At 31.4% G+C, this 23,056-nt stretch overlaps 5 protein-coding genes and 1 non-coding gene across 6 annotated transcripts; 2 read left to right on the top strand and 4 right to left on the bottom strand.

Moving 5' to 3' along the window:
• Nucleotides 1-1,291: 1,291 nt before the first annotated feature.
• BX663DRAFT_478286 (10 TM acyl transferase domain found in Cas1p-domain-containing protein) lies at nt 1,292-4,199 on the bottom strand. The gene is made up of 3 exons (XM_051524298.1): nt 4,017-4,199; nt 2,986-3,909; nt 1,292-2,915 (listed from the first exon to the last, which is right to left on the bottom strand). Exons 1-3 carry the CDS (start codon nt 4,120-4,122, stop codon nt 1,306-1,308), a joined length of 2,640 nt encoding a protein of 879 aa, XP_051379653.1. The 5' UTR covers nt 4,123-4,199; the 3' UTR covers nt 1,292-1,305.
• Nucleotides 4,200-5,152: 953 nt separating this feature from the next.
• Nucleotides 5,153-5,978, bottom strand: BX663DRAFT_520918 (uncharacterized protein). Its single transcript, XM_051529167.1, has one exon. It carries the CDS (start codon nt 5,897-5,899, stop codon nt 5,261-5,263), a length of 639 nt encoding a protein of 212 aa, XP_051379654.1. The 5' UTR covers nt 5,900-5,978; the 3' UTR covers nt 5,153-5,260.
• A 2,932-nt stretch (nt 5,979-8,910) lies between these two features.
• BX663DRAFT_554844 (acetyl-CoA carboxylase) lies at nt 8,911-15,714 on the bottom strand (the record flags this gene model as incomplete). Its single annotated transcript, XM_051531567.1, has 3 exons — nt 8,911-15,169; nt 15,265-15,613; nt 15,675-15,714. The coding sequence occupies 3 exons, from the start codon at nt 15,712-15,714 to the stop codon at nt 8,911-8,913; spliced, it is 6,648 nt and encodes a 2,215-aa protein (XP_051379655.1).
• Nucleotides 15,715-18,144: 2,430 nt separating this feature from the next.
• Nucleotides 18,145-19,500, top strand: BX663DRAFT_440897 (JAB1/Mov34/MPN/PAD-1 ubiquitin protease-domain-containing protein; the record flags this gene model as incomplete). The annotated part of the gene is made up of 7 exons (XM_051523423.1): nt 18,145-18,281; nt 18,334-18,385; nt 18,441-18,623; nt 18,678-18,806; nt 18,870-19,021; nt 19,076-19,187; nt 19,258-19,500. The coding sequence occupies 7 exons, from the start codon at nt 18,145-18,147 to the stop codon at nt 19,498-19,500; spliced, it is 1,008 nt and encodes a 335-aa protein (XP_051379656.1).
• A 1,595-nt stretch (nt 19,501-21,095) lies between these two features.
• BX663DRAFT_t117 lies at nt 21,096-21,168 on the bottom strand. Its single transcript has one exon. It is a non-coding gene; the product is annotated as a tRNA-Lys (tRNA).
• Nucleotides 21,169-22,843: 1,675 nt separating this feature from the next.
• On the top strand, nt 22,844-23,046 carry BX663DRAFT_554846 (uncharacterized protein; the record flags this gene model as incomplete). The annotated part of the gene is made up of 1 exon (XM_051531568.1): nt 22,844-23,046. A coding segment is annotated over one exon (203 nt), but the record flags the coding sequence as incomplete, so codon positions are not given.
• Nucleotides 23,047-23,056: the final 10 nt, after the last annotated feature.

Genomic DNA, 23,056 nt, shown 5'->3' on the forward strand with positions numbered 1-23,056 from the left:
TTAATTTGTTTGTTATTGTGAACATAATATTTACATGAACTTTTTTTTTTTTTTTTTTGTTATTAAATGGTAAAGAAATGGGTATTATAGAGCTTTTTTTTTTTTTTTTCTTTTGGTTGAATTTGTTTCAGTGTTTCTTTTTTGATGATTATGTACAAATAAAATAAAATAAAAATTCACGAAAAGGAGACTTTTCTGTTACTTGAGTAAAGGGCAAGTAGGTCGTTTGTGGCCATATTTACCACACCAAGAGCTATATTTTAATTAATAAAAGGATGAGTATATATATATAAAAAAAAGGTTGAAATTAAAATACCAAATCATTTTTTACCATTGACCACCTTGCAAGTTTAATGGTTTAATATATTGAGACATGATAAAGTATTTGGCTTGAAATATATGTATATATATAAAAAGAAAGGGAAGAAGAAGAAAATAGGATGAAAGAAAAGAAATTAAATCCTCTTCTTTATTTATACACGTTGTATAAGTATTTTTTTTTTCAAGTCTCGGTGTAATCAGAAAAATTAGTAAAAACTTTGAGTTATCGGATTACCATTTAACCCCTAGTTTCTTCCTTGATTATAAAAAAAAAAAAAAAAAAAAAAAAAAAAAAAAAAAAAAGGCATAATCTAGAATTCCTTATTTATTACTGCTTGTAGATATCGATTTTCAAAGAATTTGGAAGTAATACTTGTACACACTCGATTCATTTCTCTTTCCTTCTCTCGATTTTTAATAGTTTAGTGTTTATTATGTTGACATTTGCCTAACAGTGACACTTTTAGGCTAGAATAGATAATATAGTCCTACCTCATTTTTTACTTCTATTTTTGTAAAAAGAGAGAATAAATAACAATGCTGATAATTGTATCATGATAACCCGGATATAGGAAAAAAAAAAAAAAGAGAGAGAGGGTGAAATCTTTTTACATTAATAAAGATGCAATATTATTTTTTTTTCAATAAAAAAAAAGCGTATAATAATTGAAAAAGGAAGACACATTTTTATAAATACAATATACATTGCAGATTTAACGCCATGATAAGTCTTGTTAATAATAATAAGGGAAAGAAAGGACCATTTCAAATATTGACTTGACCTATTAATACGCACATCGTACATGAATATACAAAGAATCTTTAATTACAAGTGATTCCAACATATAAATTATTTGGCTGTATTATATAATCCTTTGGAAAATAAAATAATATTTTATTTAATCAAGTAGTAGCAGTAATAATAATAAGGGTATCTTTCTCTCTTTATAATAGACTTTCTCTTTTCTGGTTTTTTTTTTCTTTTTAAAGACAAAATCTATTTAAGATACCCATAATAATTAAAAAGGCAAAAGACTTGATCCAATAATTGTTCATAAAGAAATGAAATAATCGTCTGTACCAGCAACGGCTTTTCTTTTCCATATTATATTCCCAATCATTAACTTCTTCTTCTTCTTCTGTTTCAAGATCAGATATATCGCATTGTGATTCTTTACTTGTAGTGGTTTCCTTCTTTTCGATAAAGGGCTGTAACACATTCTCCTCTGTTTGATGAGTTGTAGGTAACAAAGGAACTGAATCCATCATTTTGGCTGAAGACGTAGTTTTGTTTTCTGATTTACAACATTTTTGAGCACCAGAGAGGATGGATCGTGTAATGAGATTTGTTGCTTGACCAAGGTAATAACAGATAAATAGAAAGAAAGTAGTAGATATCATCATATTGACCCACCAGCCTATTCTGGATTGAATAACCCAATTTGCATTAGGTAAAACAATCAAGATACCACGCGTATCAGCAGCGAGCCACATATGAAATTGTCCAATAAATGTCTCCAACGAGATCTTCCCGATGAATGCAAAGAAACGAGAATACGTATTTTGACTCCAGCTGGTAAAGTTACGAATGATAACGAAGGAAAGGATAGGGATCCAAGAGATATAAGGATGATAGATGACATAGGATGACTTGGTTTGTTTCAACTCAAACCAAAGGAACCAAGCCAGACCGATGATAGAGGCAATAAGAGAGATGAATTTAGAAAGAGACGATAGACGCGGATAAGTGATGAGAAGACGGTGGTCAGATAGTTTAATCGTAATAAAGGCACAAAGCATACCTATGTAAACGATCCATGCATCAAGGGATAATCTAAATCGCCATTCTGTCACATTCCATTGAATATGAAATAAAAATTGAAGCACATTAAAAATAGATTCAAGTACACCAGGACAATGAATCACGATCCCTGTTATCACTGACATCGTCGCCATCTTGGTCAAGATAAACCAACTTTGATCATTATAACCCGACATCACTCTCATCGTGATCCAAATGATGATAAACCAAAAGCTAACTAAAGGAGAAAAGTAATAAAACAAGTAATTGGTCTTCATGACATAGGCAAGTACAAGCGTCAATAAATTTAAACGCACCAAGACATTCAAGATACGTGTGATACTAAAATCTGCCTTCTTGTAAAAGAAATAAAAATGTCCATATCCAGTCTGAAAAAGATAAGCTGCAACGAGGACTCGAACTGGATTATAGATACCAGGGATTTGAGAGGCACCTACGAAATGATAAACCAAGATAACAAGTTGCATCCAACCTTTCCATTCATTCGTTTGGTCACGATTTAAAAAGTTGCTATTAATAGCGGTTGAAGTAGTAGTAGTAGTATTACTTGCTTCTTTCTTATCATTTGTTTTCAATGTCACGATACCAAGGGTAAATAGGATAAAGATCAATACGATAAATGTAAGACTATCAAACTGTTTAAACATTTTTCCAAATAATTGACTACGATCACAGATGTACATATAGAGGACAGCTAAACCAAAAATAAACAATGAAGCAAGTGTTTGCATGTTTGAAGGAAATAAGATACGAATCATATTCATCATTGGTCCTGAATAAAATATATAAATAAATATTCAGAGGAAAAAAAAAGAAAAAAAATTAAAAGTAAAGCCTCTTACCACTACTAGAAGAAATAGACACTACTAAAAGGACAATAATCGGAATGATACATAAAAAGTAAATGAAAAAGAAAGTTTGATACCAAGCAGGTCTTGAATAGCTGGAACAACATGTTGTATCCAAGGGGGAGAAAAGAGTTGATGTTGTTGTCGATTTTAGATGTCTTTGGTCACTATTGCAACGATAATTTAAAGCTAATTGTGCCTGAGCTTTAGTCACTGGCTCTTTAAAATGGAGACCATCTAAAGTTTGGTTCCTTGAAGAGGTTACTATTTTATTCCATACAAATGGTACTACTAAAGGTGTGACAAGATGTTCAGGAAGAGAACTCGATCTTTCTCGAAGATAATTATTCATGATTGTGATTTTATCAAATGTTAAGGTGGCCTTCCTTTCTGGTATAAGTAAATCATATTCTACTATTTCCACTGGGGATAACATTAAATTGTCAGCTATTTTATAGACTTGAACACTATCAAAGATTCGGTCCATAGCTGTCTTCCAACCACTTAGATAATTAGAACCTAAACGTCTCATGTACCAAACACCAGAACCCATAATTAGTAAACTTGGTTTCTCCGACTCTTTCCCTTGTAAAAGATGTAGCGTTCTTGAAGTATTCAAGAAGGGATCCCACCACATCTCTATCGTTATATTTTCAGATTTAGAATAAGCTTGTTGATTAGCATGTATGGCTTCTTGATTTGGCTTCTTTAAATGTAAAAATTGCGTCATAGCGTAATACTGTTCTCTCATGATTGAATCTCCAATATAAATTATACGTCTATGACCTAAACAACTTTTCATTTCTGAACTTCCATATGTTTTCGACATACAACCTGAAGGTTGCCATTGTTTATATTCCTCAGTCAACCATTTACCTTCAGTTAGCATACCATGGCACCGAGTATTATCCTTAGGATCTAAAGCAGAATAATAATAATAATAATAAAAAGGAGGGGGGTAGTGATGGTGGTGAAGGAGAAATAATTAGATTATTAAAATTTTCTGTAATAAATGACGATCTTACTTTCTATATATCTTGTTATTGACAAAATGAAGATCACTAATAATAGACTTGAAATCAATCCTCGTACAATAACACTACCTATTGATGTCTTTTCTTTTACAGTCATTGATACTCTTTTATTCGCAAATCAAACTAAATAAGAAAATAAAATGAAGGAAAAGTAAAAAAAAGAAAAAGTAAAGTAAAAAAAAAGAAACAAAAAAAAAAGTAGAATGTGGAGAAGACTATTATTTAAGTACATTTAGCTAGGCTAGACTAGATTTAGTTTCTTTAGTGGAAAAAAAAAAAAGTTTGAGCTTATTTGGTATTTAAAGCGCCTACTAAATTAAAACGTCGATCTTTTTTTTTTTTTACTTTTATTATTTCTTTTAGAATTTATTACATAAATAAAAAGGGCAAGTATAAATAGAAAAGAAGAATATACACTAGAAATGATATCCTTTTAGTAAATTAGGTTTATTTTTTCTCTACAAGTAAGTTAGTATTACATATATAAAGTAGTAGCACTATATGATATGATATAATTCCTTTTTATCATATATTAAAAATGAAGTAATAGTAAGATGGTATATGTTGCACTAATTGAATCTGTAAACATTGTAACCTGACAATAATTAACTTGTATATTAAATAAATAGAACTACTGTTCTTCTATTTCTTATATAAAAGACGTATGTATTATGTATTCCTTTAATCTCTCTTTTATATTGAAATTAGTTGAAATACAACAAATTTATATTTAATAGATGACTATATTCTTTGATAAAATATAATCGTGTTTTTATTGCACTATGTTGTCAATTATAGATAAGAGTAATAAAGACCTATTTCTTTTACACTATTGACTTTTACTTGTTTGAAAAAAAAAAAAAAAAAAAAAAAAAAAAAAAAAAAAAGTTGCTATGAGTGGATAATAATTAATTTCCTTTTTTGTATATATATCGAAGTAATCCTCTTCTTTGCTGTTTAATATATACTGAAATGAATTTAAAAAGTTTTTTTTTTTTTTTTTTTTTGTTCGTTGGATATTATAAATTACCAAAATTAGTAAATTAATATCGCGTTAAATTGACTTATAAATAAAAATGACACATCCTACACACACACACATATATATATCATATTTCATCTTTATATTCCTTTTAACAAAAAAATTGAATCTTGTTTAATTTTAATAGCATTTTATGTCATCAAGTGTTAATAACAAAATCAAAATAAAAAAAACAAGTAATAAAGAAGTAGGCTTAAATGACAGACCAAGTAATGTCACCAACACCAATATTCAAATCACCTACAACTTTTTTAAAGAGAACAGGAGTAAGATCTAGACTGCCCTGCTTACATCCAGGACAGGCATCGTTAATAGTAGCAGTGGCAGTACCAGCAGGACCTGTGATTGAAATCTTTTTACCACACCATGGAGAGACTTTATTCATGTTACCATATTGATGAGCATTCAAGGCAACAATAAGACTCTTGTTATTTTCTTTAGGACCACAAGCTCCTGTAGAACCACCTTCAGTAGCAGGTGTGAACCAAGTAGCAATACCAGAATATTTTCCATGGCCTGAATGAGAAGACGACGATGATGATGATGTTTTCTTGGTGTTTTTGGTTCTTCTAGATCTAGATTTTTGAGATTTTTTAGATGTTGATTTCTTACTAGTTGATGACTTGTGGTGTTTTGACTCTCTATGCTTTTTATGCTTTTTATGCTTTTTGTGCTTCTTATGCTTCTTTTTATGTTTGTTTAAATTGATCATATTAGAAACAGCACTACTATTTTCAATTGGAGAAATAGAAGTATTGCTAACAGGAGCTGCAGCAACCAAGCAGCTGAAAGCAAGAAGAGCAATTATAAGTAAAGGGAATGTACGGGGCATATTTTAAACGAATGTGAATAAACGACCAGCGTTAAAAAAAGAAAAAGAAGTTGAATAGAAGTTTGATAAAAAAAAAAAAAATTAAAAAATGAAAAAAAATACAAAAAAAAAATTTTTTTATTATTATATTTATATAATTTTTTTTTTTTTCTTCTTTAATAATATCAGGAAGTAAGTAATAAGGAAGAAGGTACTCCGGTCACTCCGATTTTGTATTTTATTAGAAGGACATGAACCCACACTTTTTTTTTAACGGAGAATAATCTCTCTTTTTTTTTTGAGGTACAACAACAAAAATATCAGTCTTCTATGTCCCAGTTACCGAAGTCGGGAAGAAGAAGACTGCAATCATATTCTAGACTCAAAAATGACCGTTTATTATTTACTTTAGTGAACAACAATAACAATAAATTATTATGAGTAATTCATTGCTTGACAACATACAATTCGTGCTACTTGCTTTAATAAAAACTGTCATTTTTTTTCCTCAACATGTGAGCTAAACCTTTTTTTTTTTAAGTTAAATTAAATAATAGTTTGACTCACCAATAATAAATTCGTTAGTAACAAATATTATAATAAATTAATCCATTTATTGTAATTATTATATCATAAAAATTATATATATATGCATTAAAAGCACTCTTTCTTACTGTATGGCATTAACTGCTTATTGATCTATACAAAATAATGTTCCATAAAAGGGAAATTAATTTTTAATTTTTTTTTTAAAGAAAACAATAGGATTTATATGAGATAAATAAACATAGTTTTTGGAAATAATTAAGTATCACTTTTTTTTTTTTTATTTTGAAATAGATTAAAAAAAAAACCTAATGAATCTACTACATTGGTAATAAAAAAGAAGAGTCCTTAAAGAGTTGTATTGTATTATTACAGCTTTGTAGTAACATTATCATAATGTATTCATTTGATTATATACTTTATTTTACAGGGCCATATCTTCTTCTATAATTAACATTTAAAGGTCAGGTTATTAAGAGAAGGGTTGTAAATGTTTTCTCTTGTTAATAGGCTTTCAATAATAGATACATAGGTTTAAGTAAATAACTAAAACTATTATTATTAGCACCAATCATTTTATGGCAAGCTATGATTTGTATATCTACAATAATTACACGAGTTCCTTTTTCAACATTGAAAGATTGCTATTCAAGTAACTTCTTTGTTAGCTATCTTCAAACTCATTCTATTTAATATTTTAAATACGGAAGGGGGTTTTTTTTTAATGAGTATAATAAGCAATGAATACTCTTTATATTTACTCTTAAAAAACTATTATGCTTATCATTTTGACTCTTGTTATGGTTTATTTAAAGCATTTGTTCATGGTTAAAGTCCTATATTTCAATATTGGCTTTCTTTTATGCGAGATACTTTTGATATTGAATTTTACTCGCTCTAAATGGTTTCAGAAAAAATAAGTTTATAGACGTCATATTTCTCTACCTACGATAATTGCTTATTAAATGAATAAAACCAATTTAGTAAATAATGATATGTTTGCTATTTTTATTTTAATAGTTTTATTATGGAAGGAATAAGTAAATAGCATTTTTGTAATCCTTTAAGTAGTTGTTTGTTTCTAAACTAAAACGACTTGGCTTATTGTTTATGTTGGCTTATATCAACTCTGTAGCTACAATATGACATAACCCTTTTATACTCTATCAACGTAGAACATCGGATAAAAAATTAGAAAAAAAAAAAAAAAAAAAAAAAACACTATCCTAAGAAAATCAGAAACATTGAAACAGTAAATAAGACATAGAGTAACTCGATCCGTGTGAGTACCTATAAAGATCTTTTTTAGATGTAAAAATATGATTTATAATGTAAATTTCTACTTTTAATTTACATTCACGGTACATGTTTACTAATTTTGTTAAATGTTTCAAATTATATTAATGAGTAGTATAATAATGTCTTATCCAGCAATAAATATCGTAATCATATTATTATAAGTCTCTCTATTCCTTATAGTAAACAATCGCTTTTTTTGGTTTTTTTTTTCTATTTTTTTTTTTTTTCTGTATTCTTTTTGTTTGACTAGTTTTCTAAGAATTTCTTTTTTTATGCCAGTAACCAGTTCTATATCAAAACCAAAAAAAAATAGAATAAATGCGAAAACACGTATATATTCTTCCCCTCTTGTGTCTGTCTATCATTCCATGGTATTATTTCTTTAATTATAAAAGACATGTAGGGTTATTTTATTTAACAAGTTAGCAACTTTAAAATATGATCCTTTTTTTTATTATTATTATAAAGGTCATGTTCCGTCTTTTTTTTTTTTTTTTTTTTTTTTTAAATGGGGCCTGACCCTGACAAAATAGAACAATTAAGCAGATCATGTAGGAATAAAAAAAAAAATAAAATAAAAAGAATCGGGCACATCACTTAAAATAAATTTCTCCTGGTCCTTTTTTTATTTTATTTTTTTTATCTTTTTTATTTTTATTTTTTATCTTTTTTATTTTTTGTTTCAATCAAGTTCAATTTTATAACAATAGCTTATATATTATACTACATGTAACATTATTATATATGATAATATAAAAGGAATAGAATATCGTTTCTACTTCACTTCCTTCTCTTTTTTTTTTTTGACTAATTTAGTTATAATAAAAGCTGGCACAGATTCTCGTTGGAATTGTAAATCCATAACACAAGATCAAACATAGATACTTTTAACGTATGCTTTTTTTTTATGATGCTAACATCAAATGCTGTCTAATTCTCGAGCCCTTTTTTTTTTTTTGAAACAAATGTTTACTAATACATGTTTAATTCATAAACGAGCGAGGATCAACAAGTTTTATTTCCGCAAAAAAAAAAAGATATGATATAGTTTTTTTTTTTAGCATGTAAACACAAAAAAACTTTATTAGACTATCTATTTTTTTTTTTTACAAGAAAACTGAGTTGTTATTATTATATAATACATGTTGATGCAAAATATAAATTATTATTATTATTATTATGCAAATTTAAAATAAGAATGCAAGTTTGTCTCTTGCTTTTTCACGATCTTCAGGTCTCATCTGTAATAGTAATTTTCTAAAACCTTCAATAATAGCCGAGTTATCTTCGAGTCCAAGTTGAATAACTTTTTCTTTTAATGTCTCGCTCTTTAACTCAGAGACACGATGTTGAATGTGTTCCTTATAACGATCAAACCATTCAGATACACATTTTTCATCATTTTCGTCGCCTGTAGTAATGTCGGCCTTGAACCATACTTGAATAAGGTTCATCATTTCTGTACGGCTTAATCGTCCATCTGTCGCAGCTTGGATGTCACGAATTAAATATTCTTCGTTTAGTCTTCTACGGACACGCCAGTAGAAATAGGTACGAGCGTGACGCCATTCAAGAGCTTTACGAATCACACCTTTAGCCTTCATACGGCCCGTGCGGTCATGAAGATCAGCAAATTGAATAGCTACCTGTTGATAGACAGGTAATAGCTCTTGTTCACGGACTTCGAGTTGACGTTTAAGCTCAGCTTTTTCTTCAGCAGGGAGATCAGTTGCGGATTCTAAACGCTTCTTTAAATCACTGTAACGTTCATCTAAGCGAGCCATCGTTGCCAATAATTGAGGTTTACGGTACTTGATTTCAACAATACCTTCAGGCTCAAGGACACCACCACGAGCTTGTCTATCAGCATACATCTCCATCATGTCCTTATTGATGGTAGGATCGACAACGACCCAGGCACCGCCACGAAGCTCACCATTAGGAATGATATAGACAAAGACAGGTTGTTTATAATTTCTAAGGGCATCTACGATTTGAGCACCGTATTTCAATACTTCGTTATACATATCACGTTGTCCACCCGAGAAACCTCGCCAGTTGGCAAAGATCATCAATGGTAATTCTTCTCCCTTGTTGAAATCGTTAATCGCTTGAGCCGTCTTGTAAGCAGAGTTGGGGAACCAAACACCACCAGCTTCCATAAAGACTTGTTCAGTAGAATCAGCATTAGCAGGATCTGCAGGTACAATGTTCTCAACCGTACGTGTCTCGACAGCGATCACACCCATCGGGATACCACCTAAGCGTGCACGACCCACCACAACCGTACGAGCCCATCCACATAAGGTCTCCGTAAATGATCCTTCATCAAAGAACCCGCTTATCCATGTATCATCATTATTATATTTACCAGCTAAAAACAGACGAGGATCACTAGGTCCCTTGGGTGGCATATATTCAATCTCACGATCTACGGGGTCAAAGCCCAGGGACATCGAAAGAGGTCCCCCACGAATAGCTGGGACATAGGAGAGCCATTGAATGATCTTATCAATACCTTCAAGATCATTCTCTGCTGTCAAATGAGAGACACCGTTTTTATACATAATTTGAGTACCACCCAATTGTAAGTTAGAGGTGTAAACTTCACGACCTAATACCTTATTTAAGGCGGGGGCACCGGTTAAGATGATCGGTTGTCCCTCGTTTTGAATTGTACGTTGGCCTAGACGGACAAGGTAAGCACCAATACCTACTGAACGGCAGGTAACTAGCGTGATTGTAAAGATATCATCATAGGCACGAGAGGTTTCACCCGCAATCAATCCAGATCCCTTCAAATTTTCAACACCCAAGCCATCCGTCAAACCAATAATATCCGTAATACGATATCTCTTTTCTCCCTCATCTTCAATCTCTTCAGCAATGAAGCTTTGCTTTTCACTATTATCGGTCGAATTTAAAAGTTGATAATCTTCAGGCGTGACATAGAGATATTTGAAACCTGAGGCAGGGTTACCGGCTTCATTCCAGGCAACATTAAATTTATTCATCAATTCTTCAGCAAGACCAATACGAGCACCCGAATTAGCAGAGAGATAAATACGAGGGATACCCAACTTGCGAGCTAATTCGGAGGCCTTAAAGAAGACGTTATCTTCCGCGACACCAAAGGAACCGATCTTGAAGGTAATGTCATTAGCAATCACAATCAGACGACGGCCATTGGGGTACTCCGGGGTACGAAGGGTTACGATCCAGGCTACCATACCTACAGTATTTGTACCATGGGGTTGATTTAATTCGTGAAGTTCATTGGTTTCTTCATTCAAGACAAGTTCTACAGCTTCCATGATTTGAGAGGGCATAGTTAATTTGAGTTTGTTACCTAATTTCTTTTGATGACGCAAATATTGACTCCAATGGTTTTGAGTGGCCTGACGGAAAAGCTCGGGGAAATCATAAACATAGGTGGTACCCATAAGATGAGCCTTGTATCGACGAGGTTGAAGCCATTCTTTCGTAGGGTAAGGTGTAGAGACAGGTAGCATGTTCATGGTGCCAGTAACACGGCCCAGGGACTTGAGTACCCATTCGTTCTTTTCTGACTTGACCTCTTGATAGATGTCTACCTTCAGGACAAACCCAGAGACATTATCGACAACGAAACGAATCGGGATAGGGGCCTGATTAGGATGCTTGGGTTGAATGTTGAAACGAATTTCAGCACCTGTCACACGAAGTTTCCATAAACGTTTACCATGACGATCCACAAAATCAGTTAATGCCTGTTCGACTTCATTGATTTCGATAGCAAAAGTAGGAATAAAGTTGATGAAAAGATGGTTACAATCTGAATTCTTGTATTCGTGAGAGACAATCTCAAGTGTATCCAAGATTTCCTTCAATAAACGATCACTCTCAGAGATAAGATAGTCGGCGGTACGCATTGAGTCCTTGACACGACCAGGACGAACTAAAGCACGAATAAAGAATCGACAGTCTGAGGGGTTTTCTTTAGCAACAGCATAGTAAACATACAATTGTCTTGTTTCGATCGTCACTGGCTTAATATTGAAGTTAGAGAGTCGTGCCAACTCAAGTTGGTAGGCCATAGCAGGCTCAATATGACGAATTGTTTCATCCTCTTCATAATTTTGACTTTCTCTAAAGGTGAAATAGTCAGGCCATTGATCAGGACGACATACGATAATTGACAAACGACGCAAATGGGCTTGACGGAACTTCTCTACATGAGACTTGACAACTTCCTTAATCTTGGGTTGCCAATAAGCATTGTCGTATTCAGTGCTACTTTGAATAGCTATATTCAAGATATTTTCCATACGTCCATCCTTTTTATCTTCTATAAAGGCAGTCAAGATACGAGGCAACTCGGTAGCTAATTCTTCCAGGGAGCGGACAGCGGTCATAGCACCTGTACGAATAGGTTCGGCCTCTGTCTTGTTCAACAAGAAAGTCAAGTCAGAGTAAGAGGCAATACGCTTATCATCTGAGCCATAGGAGGCATTACCCAAAAGGAATTTCCAAGCAAAGATATAAGGGCGTTCGGCAAGATTGTAAGCAACGTCTAAAATCTTATATGCATGATAAGAACGACGACAATAGACTTCGATAGCAGCGAGTGCAATATAAGGATCTTCATTATAAAAGAAGCTGGGTAACACGTCAAAGACATTAAATTTGGTATCAATCAAGTCCTTGTAAGCCTCAAGGTTAGGGGTACGGCTTTCAATACCTCCACCATAAACACGTTCAGTAACTGAATTCTTGAGGATTTGATACATCTGAGCTTGACGTTCCTCATATGAGGGCATTTGGCAGAGGATTAAGAGTTCACGAGCCTTAAGAGTCACCTTTTGAGTAGCACGACTATCAATTTCAGATAACTGTTTGAGGATTGACAAAAAGTATTTATCAAGTGTACCACCAACAGATGATGGATAGATAATGTCAAGCATCATTAAAACCAAATTGTTTTTGCTAGCGATCTTGGAATGAGAAAGAATTATCTCGACTACTTTGTCTAAATTATCCTTGTATTGATCACGAAGATGAAGAGCCACCTCTTCCTCACGGAACTGACCACTAAACAAAATTTCAACATCATAGTATTGTTCTAATAATTGAACATATACTGAGTATTCATGATATTTAAGTCCATTCTTGTATTGTTCTAATACAGTTGTGATAGGTATGACGGAATTTTTGTAGGCAATGAGATCTGATTGAGAGTGAATATTAGTGTTGGCAAATTCTTCAATCAAATCATTGAGTTCAGCTACAGGGAAAGGCTTTTCCTCTTGTTGATATTTGTTAATGAGATTGTGTAAGGCATTTTCAAGACGAGTAGGGATACGACCAGATAGAACAGACATTTCAGAATTCATTTCAGAATAAGGAAGTTGAGGGTCTCGAAGAATCTCTGTCATTTCTTTTAATGCAGTCTGTGCAAGCGCTTGATTATCATAACCTTGCATAATATTTTCAAGAGAGGCCTTGACGGCTTGAAGTCTTTGATGAGGCTTTTCACCATAATTGTAAGGTGAGTTGAAAACAGGTATTTGACCAGTAAAAGGAAGAGCATGCTTCACACGACTAGGATCATCCAATGCTAAAATACCAATGATATCACCAGCTTCAAGGGTAGCGCCAACTTGTTTAATATATTGAACATGACCATCCTCTGTTGCGATCAAGGGCATATACATTTTCATGACCTCGATTTCAGCATATGCCTGACCTGCCTTTACATGATCTCCATTTTCTAAAAGCAGATTGACCAATTTACCAGGGGAGGGGCTTCTTAATTGAGTAGGATCACTTTCTTTCTCCAAAAGGCAAGTCTTACCATCAATCATCAAACGTGTTGCTTGTACCTCTTCCCTTGAATAAGTAGTATGAGATTTGCCGTCAAGAGAGATCAAGAGACCCCCATCTGAGAGATCACGGACACCAACTTGAGTTTTAGTACCATTGAGGTATAATGTATAAAGTCCAGGAGCTGAGCGAGTGACAGTAAAGTTGTAACGTATATTTTCATAAATAAAATCAATAGTGAAAACAGTTTTGAGTACATCTTTACTAGGAACTTGACCTCTCTCTAAATGTTGTTTACATGCATTCCAGCTTTCAATGGAAAGAGAATGGGCCTTGGTGACAGCACCACAAAAGACAGCCAACATAGTATCGGGACGTTCGGCAGTTAATTTTTTAGAGATCAGCATATCGAGCCAGCCTGTATTAATCGTATTATCGGCAAATTCTTCTGTTTCTAAAAGACGGATAATATATTCTACAGTTGTTCTAAAATCACCACGAATAGAGAGCTCCTTTAATGCAATGACCATATTCTTACGTGCCTGTTGACGATTCTCACCGTATGCAAAAATGTGACCAAATTGAGAATCAGCATATTCATGGAGGCCACCTGAAGTAACAACAGAGAAATAGCCCCATACATTTGTACTAGAACGGAAGTTAAGTTCATGCATAATACCAGATGAGGGCTTAAAGCCAGCATCAGGGTTCTCTGCAGTAATACGGACAGCGATAACATGGCCCTTAGGAGTAGGGCGACGAAGACTTTGAAGGGAGGCAGGATTAACAAAATCAAAATCGATTTCAGAAGCACTATTAGGCTGAACTCCATAGAGAACACGAATATCACGAATACGATAAAGAGGAATACCCATAGCAATTTGAAGTTGAGCAGCAGGTAAATTAACACCAGAAACCATTTCAGTAGTAGGATGTTCAACTTGTAATCTAGGATTCAATTCCAAGAAATAGAATTTTTCGTCATAATGGCTATAAAGATATTCAACAGTACCAGCGGAGACATATCCGACTAATTTGGCAAGACGAACTGCAGCTTTCTCCATTTGTTCAAAAACATCAGTTTTAGCAATCGTAACTGGAGCTTCTTCAATAATTTTTTGGTGACGACGTTGAACAGAACAATCTCTGCCAAACAAACTGATTGCATTACCATATTCATCAGCTAAAAGTTGAACCTCTAAATGTCTTGCGTTACCTGCTAATTTCATAATAAAAATAGGGGAGCCAGGAATTTCACCTTGGACTTGAGAGAAGCAACTAGTAAATTGTTCAGGACTATCTACTTTACGAATACCTTTACCACCACCACCTTCTGATGCCTTGATCATAACAGGGAAACCAATCTTCTTTGCAGCAGCTAAACCCTCTTCAGCTGAATTCACACAAGCTTTCTTATATGCTGAATCTGGTACAACTACATGTCCTTCCTTATCTTTTATTGTTTCAGTAATACCATCACCACTCCAACCCATTGTAGGCACATCAGCACTTTGTGCAACAATTGTAGATGAAATTTTATCACCAAGCGAGTGCATAGCTGATGCTGGAGGACCAATAAAAAGACATTTGTACTTGGATTTTGCAAGCATTTCTGGTAAACGAGGATTTTCTGAAGCATGACCCCTATTGTAATAATAAGTGAATAAACTTACTCCTTTAATTTTTTTTTCTTTCTTTCTCTCTTTCTTTCTTTCTCTCTCTCTCTCTTTCTTTCTTACCAACCAGCCCAAACGGCATGTACAGCTGTTCTTTCGGCAATGTCAACAATTAATTCAACATTAGCATAGTTATTATTATTAGATCCACCAGGGACTTCAACATAATTATCTGCCATACGAATATATTCAGCATTAGCTTTTAAATCTTCAGGTGTAGCCATAACGGTGAATTCAATGGCACGTTCATTGCCAAAAGTCTCATATGCCCATTTACGTACTGATCTAATCTCTTTCATAGCAGCCATACCATTGTTAGCAATCAATATTTTTGTAATCACTGTATGACCTTCATTGGCAACTACAAAATCTCTAACTGGCCCTTGAGGAGCTACATCAATAGAGTTTCCACCTAAATTAAAAAAGTTGAGTGTAACATTATAATATTTGATTTATGTGTGTGTGTGTGTTACCGATAAAATGAGGTGGTAGTTTACTATGATCCGCAACCATTTTTTATTTAATTTATGGTTGTCTTCCTCCCTTTCTATTTTAAAACAAAACAAAAAAAAAATGAAAAAAAGTTGAAAAAAATAACTCTTCTCGATTTGTTTAACGCGTATAACCTACAGCTGTCCCCAACCGACTGTCAGTCTCGTAGGAAAAGAAAGCAAGTGTAAAGTTTTTTTCCTTAGCAAATCATAATAGTTTATTTACTATAGCCGAAACATTTAATAAAATTCATCCAATCATCAATACATCTGGGTTTGATTCTTCAAGACTGCATCAATTGCCTCAAAGTTTATACCCCAACCGGGAGTATTTGGATGGGGAGAAATTCCCTATTTTGCAAAAGGATAATAAATAAGCACATATTTTATGCTTAATGTTTCATTGTTGTATAAAATAAGGTTTTCTTCTTTTTTTTTTTTACCTGAAATAGAATCGATATTTCTTCATATATTTTAAGCTCTTATTATATATGACAATTCATTAAGTTTATTATTATTTTTTGAATAATGTAGTAGTAGTAGTAGTATCTAGATTATATGAATAATATATTCATCATATGCCCCGCATAATTCTTTATTTGACTTTTTTTTTTTTTATTCCCTCTTAGAAGAAGTAAAGCAAATTATTTTATGCTATTTTGACAGCAAGTCTTTTATACAAACATGCTTGTATAAACCATCTTTATATAAAGAGATTCGATTTAAACTAATAGTGATTGGTTGCTATTTGTCCCTTTTTACATGTACAAAATCATCCTCGGAGTTATTTATGCCAAATTTTATGCTTTATAGTTTAATTTCAAGCATTATAATTTTCAAATTATATATAATATAATGTATATATTTATATATATATTGCATACATATTGTAAAAGTAGGAAAGGAACGATTTCAAAGGATGGGTTTTATTTTCCGAAAAGATGGCTTTCTAAATCATAATAAGCGGGAGTTGTCAATGGTCGAGTACTTTTCAACTGTATTTATTAAATACTGTACAAATGTCTTAAAATGCCTGCAAGAAACGAGATTACAAGTCTGGATCCTTATTTTTCTTTTTGATGAATGCTCTTATGAAAATTGCATTAGTATTAAAAGCAGTCACGATAGTGAATGTATCCTTTACTGTAGAGCATCCTCTTGAAGGTTTTATGCTGATATCAAAACATGATTCATTGATAAAATTGTATTTTTTTTTTCACGATAGTTTGTATTCATTTTATTTCATATTTTAATATATGTTATACAATATCTGCAATTTTAGTTGAATTGTTTATTTCTGCTAGTGGGAGACAGGTGAATTTCCTTCTATGAAAGGTTATATGCATCTTTCAGGAAGCCTTTAACACTAAATCTCTTTTAATGTAAGGTCCTCCAGGTTGTTGTTTTTTTTTGTAATTAACACAAGAGAAAGGATTATAATATGTTATAATCCATATTTGTACTTGGTAATTAAGCTGTCTAGCAGTTGTCGTCATTTTAAATGAATAAACTATAGTCATGTCAAGACAAACATTCTATTGTTACATGGTAGATCAAATAAGTTTAACCGTTTTGTAAAATGCCTAGTAAATCTCTTTGATCTGTCAGTTAATGACGTAAAAATTATTTGCCAAAGTGCTTTTATCTGATCTAATATTTTTTTTCCAAATAAACTGAATAAGTACTTATTTAATTTTGTGAATAAGAGACATTAGTGTATCTGCACCTTACCAACAGTAGGTACACTCAAGCTTAAATATAATATCACTGCCCTGCAACTGAGAAAGTATTAATTTTTTTTTGTCTCTAAAGAAATCAAATAGAATCTTATTGAAATTTATAACAACACACTTGCTGATATCTTAAGATTCTCCAATATCAAGCACATTAAATTAACAAAAAAAAAAAAAAAAAAAAAAAAAAAAAAAAAAAAAAAACGATACGGAGCAATAAAACTAATTTGTTTAGAGAAGAATGATGGACTTTTTTTTTTAGCATGATAAGCGTAGCATCAATATGTAAATAAAAATCAAACCTTGAAATATTGAGTACTTGTCTATTATCATTATTCTTATTTTTATCTTGAATCAATGTAATTGAGATTCTATGTTTTTTAGACTGTTTTTTTTATGAATTAGATCAGCGCATGGAACTATAAGTCATGAATTTGCTACCTATTTGAGATGTTGTAAGTCAACTCTTTAAACGTTTTTCTTCTCTGCCCTTTGACGTTGTTTTTACAGTAAATATGCAACATTTTTTTTAATGAGTTGTGCGACAGTTTTTTTTTTTTTTTTTTTGTACATTATTTTGGCAGCAGAAGGTGTATAAATTCTATCATATAATCCAATAAGGTTTTTTATTGAATAAAATAAATAAATTTATCGTTTTACGCATTTTTTGTTTTTTTTTTCTTTTATTAAGCATCTATAAAAATATAAATAAAAAAAAAATGGATTCAAGCATTGCGCAAAAAAATTGGGAATTAGAAAATAATATAATAACAATTGATCCAGCTCAAGATCAAATCTATTATTATGATTCTGAACAAGATAAAGAAATTGTTTCCCAAAAACCTTGGACAAATGAGTAAGCATGTTGTATATAATTATAATGAATTTTGATCTCTGATAATGCTTAGTCCTCATTACTTCAAACATGTAAAAGTTTCAGCTATTGCACTCATAAAAATGGTATGAAAAATATATATATGTTAGTTTTGAATGGAAAACTAATAATGATAATAAGGTCATGCATGCTCGTTCTGGCGGTAACATTGAAGTTATGGGTTTGATGCAAGGTAAAATTCAAGGTGATACTATGTATGTTATGGATAGTTTTGCTCTTCCAGTAGAAGGAACTGAGACAAGAGTAAATGCACAGAATGAAGCTTATGAATATATGGTATCATATATTGAGAAGTCAAAAGAAGTAATGTTGCAGTATTATTGTTCGATTAATACATCATTTAACAGTTATTATTAGGTTGGTAGACTAGAGAATGTCATAGGATGGTATCATTCTCACCCAGGCTATGGCTGTTGGTTATCAGGAATTGATGTTAGTACACAAATGCTCAATCAGCAATATCAAGAACCATTTGTAGCTGTCGTGGTAATAATAACTCGCGTTAATAGGAAAAGATAAAAGATGATGACATTAATATTCTTTATTTAGATCGACCCTAACCGTACTATGTCTGCAGGTAAAGTAGAGATTGGCGCATTTAGGACTTATCCAGAAGGTTATAAAGCTCCAGATGAAGCACCTTCTGAATATCAAACTATACCCCTTAATAAGATTGAAGATTTTGGTGTTCACGCCAAGTCGTAAGTGTAAAATATACAAATGAATGAATGGTTAATAATTGATATTTTCATTAGTTATTATTCACTTGAGGTTTCTCATTTCAAATCCACATTGGATACTCAACTCTTAGAAGTTTTATGGAATAAATATTGGGTAAACACTTTATCGCAATCACCTCTCTTAACTGTATGTATACCCAAACCCAATTCTATTATGTGTATAATAATATGCTATGCTATGCTAATTATATATTTAGAATAGAGAATATACAACTAGACAAATGTCAGATCTTGCTCAAAAATTGAGTAAAACAAACGATAGTATGATAGGTAGAATGGGAGGTTATTATGGTGATAGAAAAAAGAATGACGAAAGTCAGCTTAGCAAAGTGACAAAGGATAGCTCTAAAATAACAGTAGAAGTTGTTCATGGCTTACTCTCACAAATATTAAAGAATGAAGTATTTAATAATCCCAGAGAAGAAGAAAAAACTTCTTGAACAAAGTGCATCTTAATACAATAAATAAAGTATGATTAGTATACATATAATTACTGTTAACAGAAAGTAGATATGTGCTACATAGATAAAAATACCTTTTTTTTTTCTAACATCTGAAAACACATAACGATTAGAACCTATTCTGTATGTTTTAGTATGGTTTCTTCTATTGTTGTTTTAAAATCGACGAATTTCAAAAGCTCATTTGAACAAATAATGTGAATAATCTTCCTATGATACATCAATTGGTGTTTATATCATTTCTTTATTACTGTCAATGCCAACACTAGGCTCAAAAAGACGTGTATTTTTTAACTCAAGCTTAGTAAACTATGATAATGGAGTTATATATTCTAAGGATAATATCTATTCATTTTTTTTTTTTTAGCACTAGATAACCTTTTTGATAAGGAAGGATATTGTAATTTACTACTGCTGTTGTTTACCTATTAGACAATAACAAATGCAAGTCTATTTCTACCGCTAATTATGTATATAACGTACAGGCTATAGTTAAAATAAATATCGTTGTAAACAGATAAAACTTTAAACACATTGCTATTTTAATCGTTTTACAAATAATTAGATTGTAATGCATCGTAAGAAAGTTTTTTTTAATCTTGGCCCTCAAACAACCAAGTATTTTCCGAAAAAGTTAATATAGAAATTTACTGAATCCTTTCGACTTTTCTCTTTAGAACTTCTATTAAAAAAAAATCATAAATTGCATAGGAATTATCATTGAATCATTAAATAAAAAATGCTGCTTTCCCTCTCCCCTTCCTATGGATAGTTATAATAGTTTGCTCTATTATATTATTTTCGGCATAACAATATGCGTTGCAATAAAAGTATTATGATATAACTAGACAGCTCGTCTATAATGTTATAAATACAAATATAATGTAAAACAAAAAGAGCAAGACACCTCTTTCTCTTTTCCATTTTTAAGAATTAATGAAGAACAAAAACATAATTCATATAATTATTAGCATCTATTATATTTTTATAATAATTAGCTGGAACCATGATTGTCTTGTCGTAAAGAGCACGATAAAAGAACAACAAATATAAGTTTATAATTTGATAACATATCTAAAAGAAAAAAAGAGACTTTCGTCGTAAGTCTGACGATCAGATAAGCAATATTATTTAATGGGGTTATATTTATTTGTGAAATCAATAAGGTATGAATTTATATAGATTTTTTTATTTATGTAAGAGGAGAAGACAGTCTACAATGATTATTATATTGTTGTGCAATCAAGAAATAGTAATCATACCTTTGTTTGACATCAAAAGAACTATATAAATTATAGATACTAACATGAAATAAAAGTGAATCTTCTTTCTTCTCCTTATTAAATATTTATATACATCATCATATCATTAATATTAAGTAAAACTCTAACATTAGACATCAAGCAGGATAATACAAAGAAGTGCTGATCGAAATTAGTTAGGTATTTTATATTAGATCCATCTAAAAATGTTATATTTGGACTATCTTGTAATGATATGACAAGAGGTTAATCCTAATGTTAAACAAAGTGTCTAATTAAAAATAAAATGAAATAGAGAGAAAAAAAAAGTTAAGCCCAACGGGGGGGTCGAACCCCCAACCTTGAGATTAAGAGTCTCACGCTCTACCGATTGAGCTAGCTAGGCTTTGTTAATTTTGTCGTTTCTTGACTTCTTGAGATACAAAAGAGTAAAACTTTAGACCACTGCAAAAAATTTGTCCGTTGTACGTATGGAGTATTATATGGCGTACGCGAGTACGACGTATAGTACGCTGGTATATGCAGTACGAACGTACTACATATATACGTCGTACTATACGTCGTATTCACGTACTGCATATATGTTGTACTATATGGCGTACTCGCGTACTACATATATGTTGTACTATATGGCGTACTCGCGTACGACGTATAGTACTCCATACATACAACGTATAACTTTTTACATTTGATTGGTTATTTCTTTGAAAACCATGAACCATCATTGGTATTTTGCAGAATAAATAACGTTTATTTACGTTTGATCTTTATTACTTATTGGCTTATAAAATACATTTAATACATATTAGGCTTTTATTATTGCCTTGTTTATTGGACGTTATTTAAAAATAAATATATCGTTTGTTTAGATAAAATGTGGCTTTATTTACATTTAGAATAGTAATAATAATAATAATGGAAATATATAGCAAATGAATTATTACAAATAATAAATAGCTTTTGAAATAATAATAAAAAAAAGGGTATTTCTTGCAATTGATAATAGAAAATACGATTGTACTTACCTTTGCATCTTTAAGAAGAAACAGTACAGATACGCTGCAAATAGTGACAAATGGATAAGAGAAAAGGATAGAGATAATAATGACAGGGGGTCCAGGAAGCTAAATTATAGCAGTTAAACAGAAGCAAAATAAACAATCTATAATAAACAAAACTGATTAGTTAGTAAATAAAGAATATTGGTATTCAAAAGAATAAAATGCTTACCGAAAACAAAGAAAAAAGGGGTTTTCAAAAAGGACAAAAGCTATTTGAAAAAAAAAAAGTAAAAAGTCCTAAAAAAGAGAATAAAAGATAAGATTGGTATATCTTATATTAGACAAAGAAAGTATACTTTTGGAATTAACAGATAAATGTTATATTTTATTTTACCTTTTTATATACATTTGTTTATCTGTTTAAAAAGCGTTTGATTAACGATAATAGACAAGTCAGTATATGTGTTAATATAAAGAACAAGAGTTATATACAATAGTTATTATCTTACCTTTAACATATCATTGAAAAATGCTCTGTATAAAAAGAAGAAAACGCTACTACCAATATAAACAAGACTCTTTTGCTATAAAACTATTATTTTTTTTTAAAAAAAAAAGAAATAAACCTAGTTAGTTTAAACTCGTTGATAAGAATGTTTTTATGTTTTTGTACTACGTTGAATATAACCAAAATAAACATCTATAGATAGAAAATATGATAATTGTAAGTAAATAAACATTAATCTAAAGTAAAGAAAAAAAATGATAAAAGAAAAGAAAAGAAAAAGAAAAGATAAGAGAAAAACAATAAAAGAAAAGAAAAGAAAAAAAAAGATAAAAGAAAAACGGTAAATGAAAAGAAAAAAAAAGGAAGCGACTCTGACGTAGAAATATAGTAGTTTCTTTTTATTTAGTCCGAAAAAGGAAATTTTCTGGCAGTAATGGATAATGCTAGACGGCTAACATATAAATACCTTTACCAACAAATAATTTATTCTTCAATTACTTACTTTTTATTTTATTCAATCAATTTTTTTACCAGTAAAATCCCTTTTTAACATGTCTCGCTCACAGTATCCTCCTATTGTTCTTAACACTTCTTCCACTGCTCGTTTGCATCCTTCTAGACAAACAGCATCTATTGGTGGCAACAATATTAATGCTGATAATAGAATAAATCAGCTTGAAGAGCAGATCGGTTCTCAAAGCCAAAGAATCTCTCAGTTGGAAGAAGAGATTACAAACTTAAAAAATCAAAATCTGTATCATCAG

Source organism: Cokeromyces recurvatus (genome assembly GCF_025118155.1).
Source record: "Cokeromyces recurvatus strain NRRL 2243 chromosome Unknown BX663scaffold_29, whole genome shotgun sequence".
Classification (NCBI taxonomy): domain Eukaryota; kingdom Fungi; phylum Mucoromycota; class Mucoromycetes; order Mucorales; family Mucoraceae; genus Cokeromyces; species Cokeromyces recurvatus.

Bases quoted from the DNA above. Each gene is read 5' to 3' on its own strand.
- BX663DRAFT_478286 (XM_051524298.1), bottom strand. From the start codon at position 4,122: ATGACTGTAAAAGAAAAGACATCAATAGGTAGTGTTATTGTACGAGGA. The intron at 3,910-4,016 runs GTAAGATCGTCA...ATTCTGCTTTAG, and splicing joins AATAACAAGATATATAGAAA to ATCCTAAGGATAATACTCGG. The intron at 2,916-2,985 runs GTAAGAGGCTTT...TATTTTATTCAG, and splicing joins GTCTATTTCTTCTAGTAGTG to GACCAATGATGAATATGATT.
- BX663DRAFT_520918 (XM_051529167.1), bottom strand. From the start codon at position 5,899: ATGCCCCGTACATTCCCTTTACTTATAATTGCTCTTCTTGCTTTCAGC.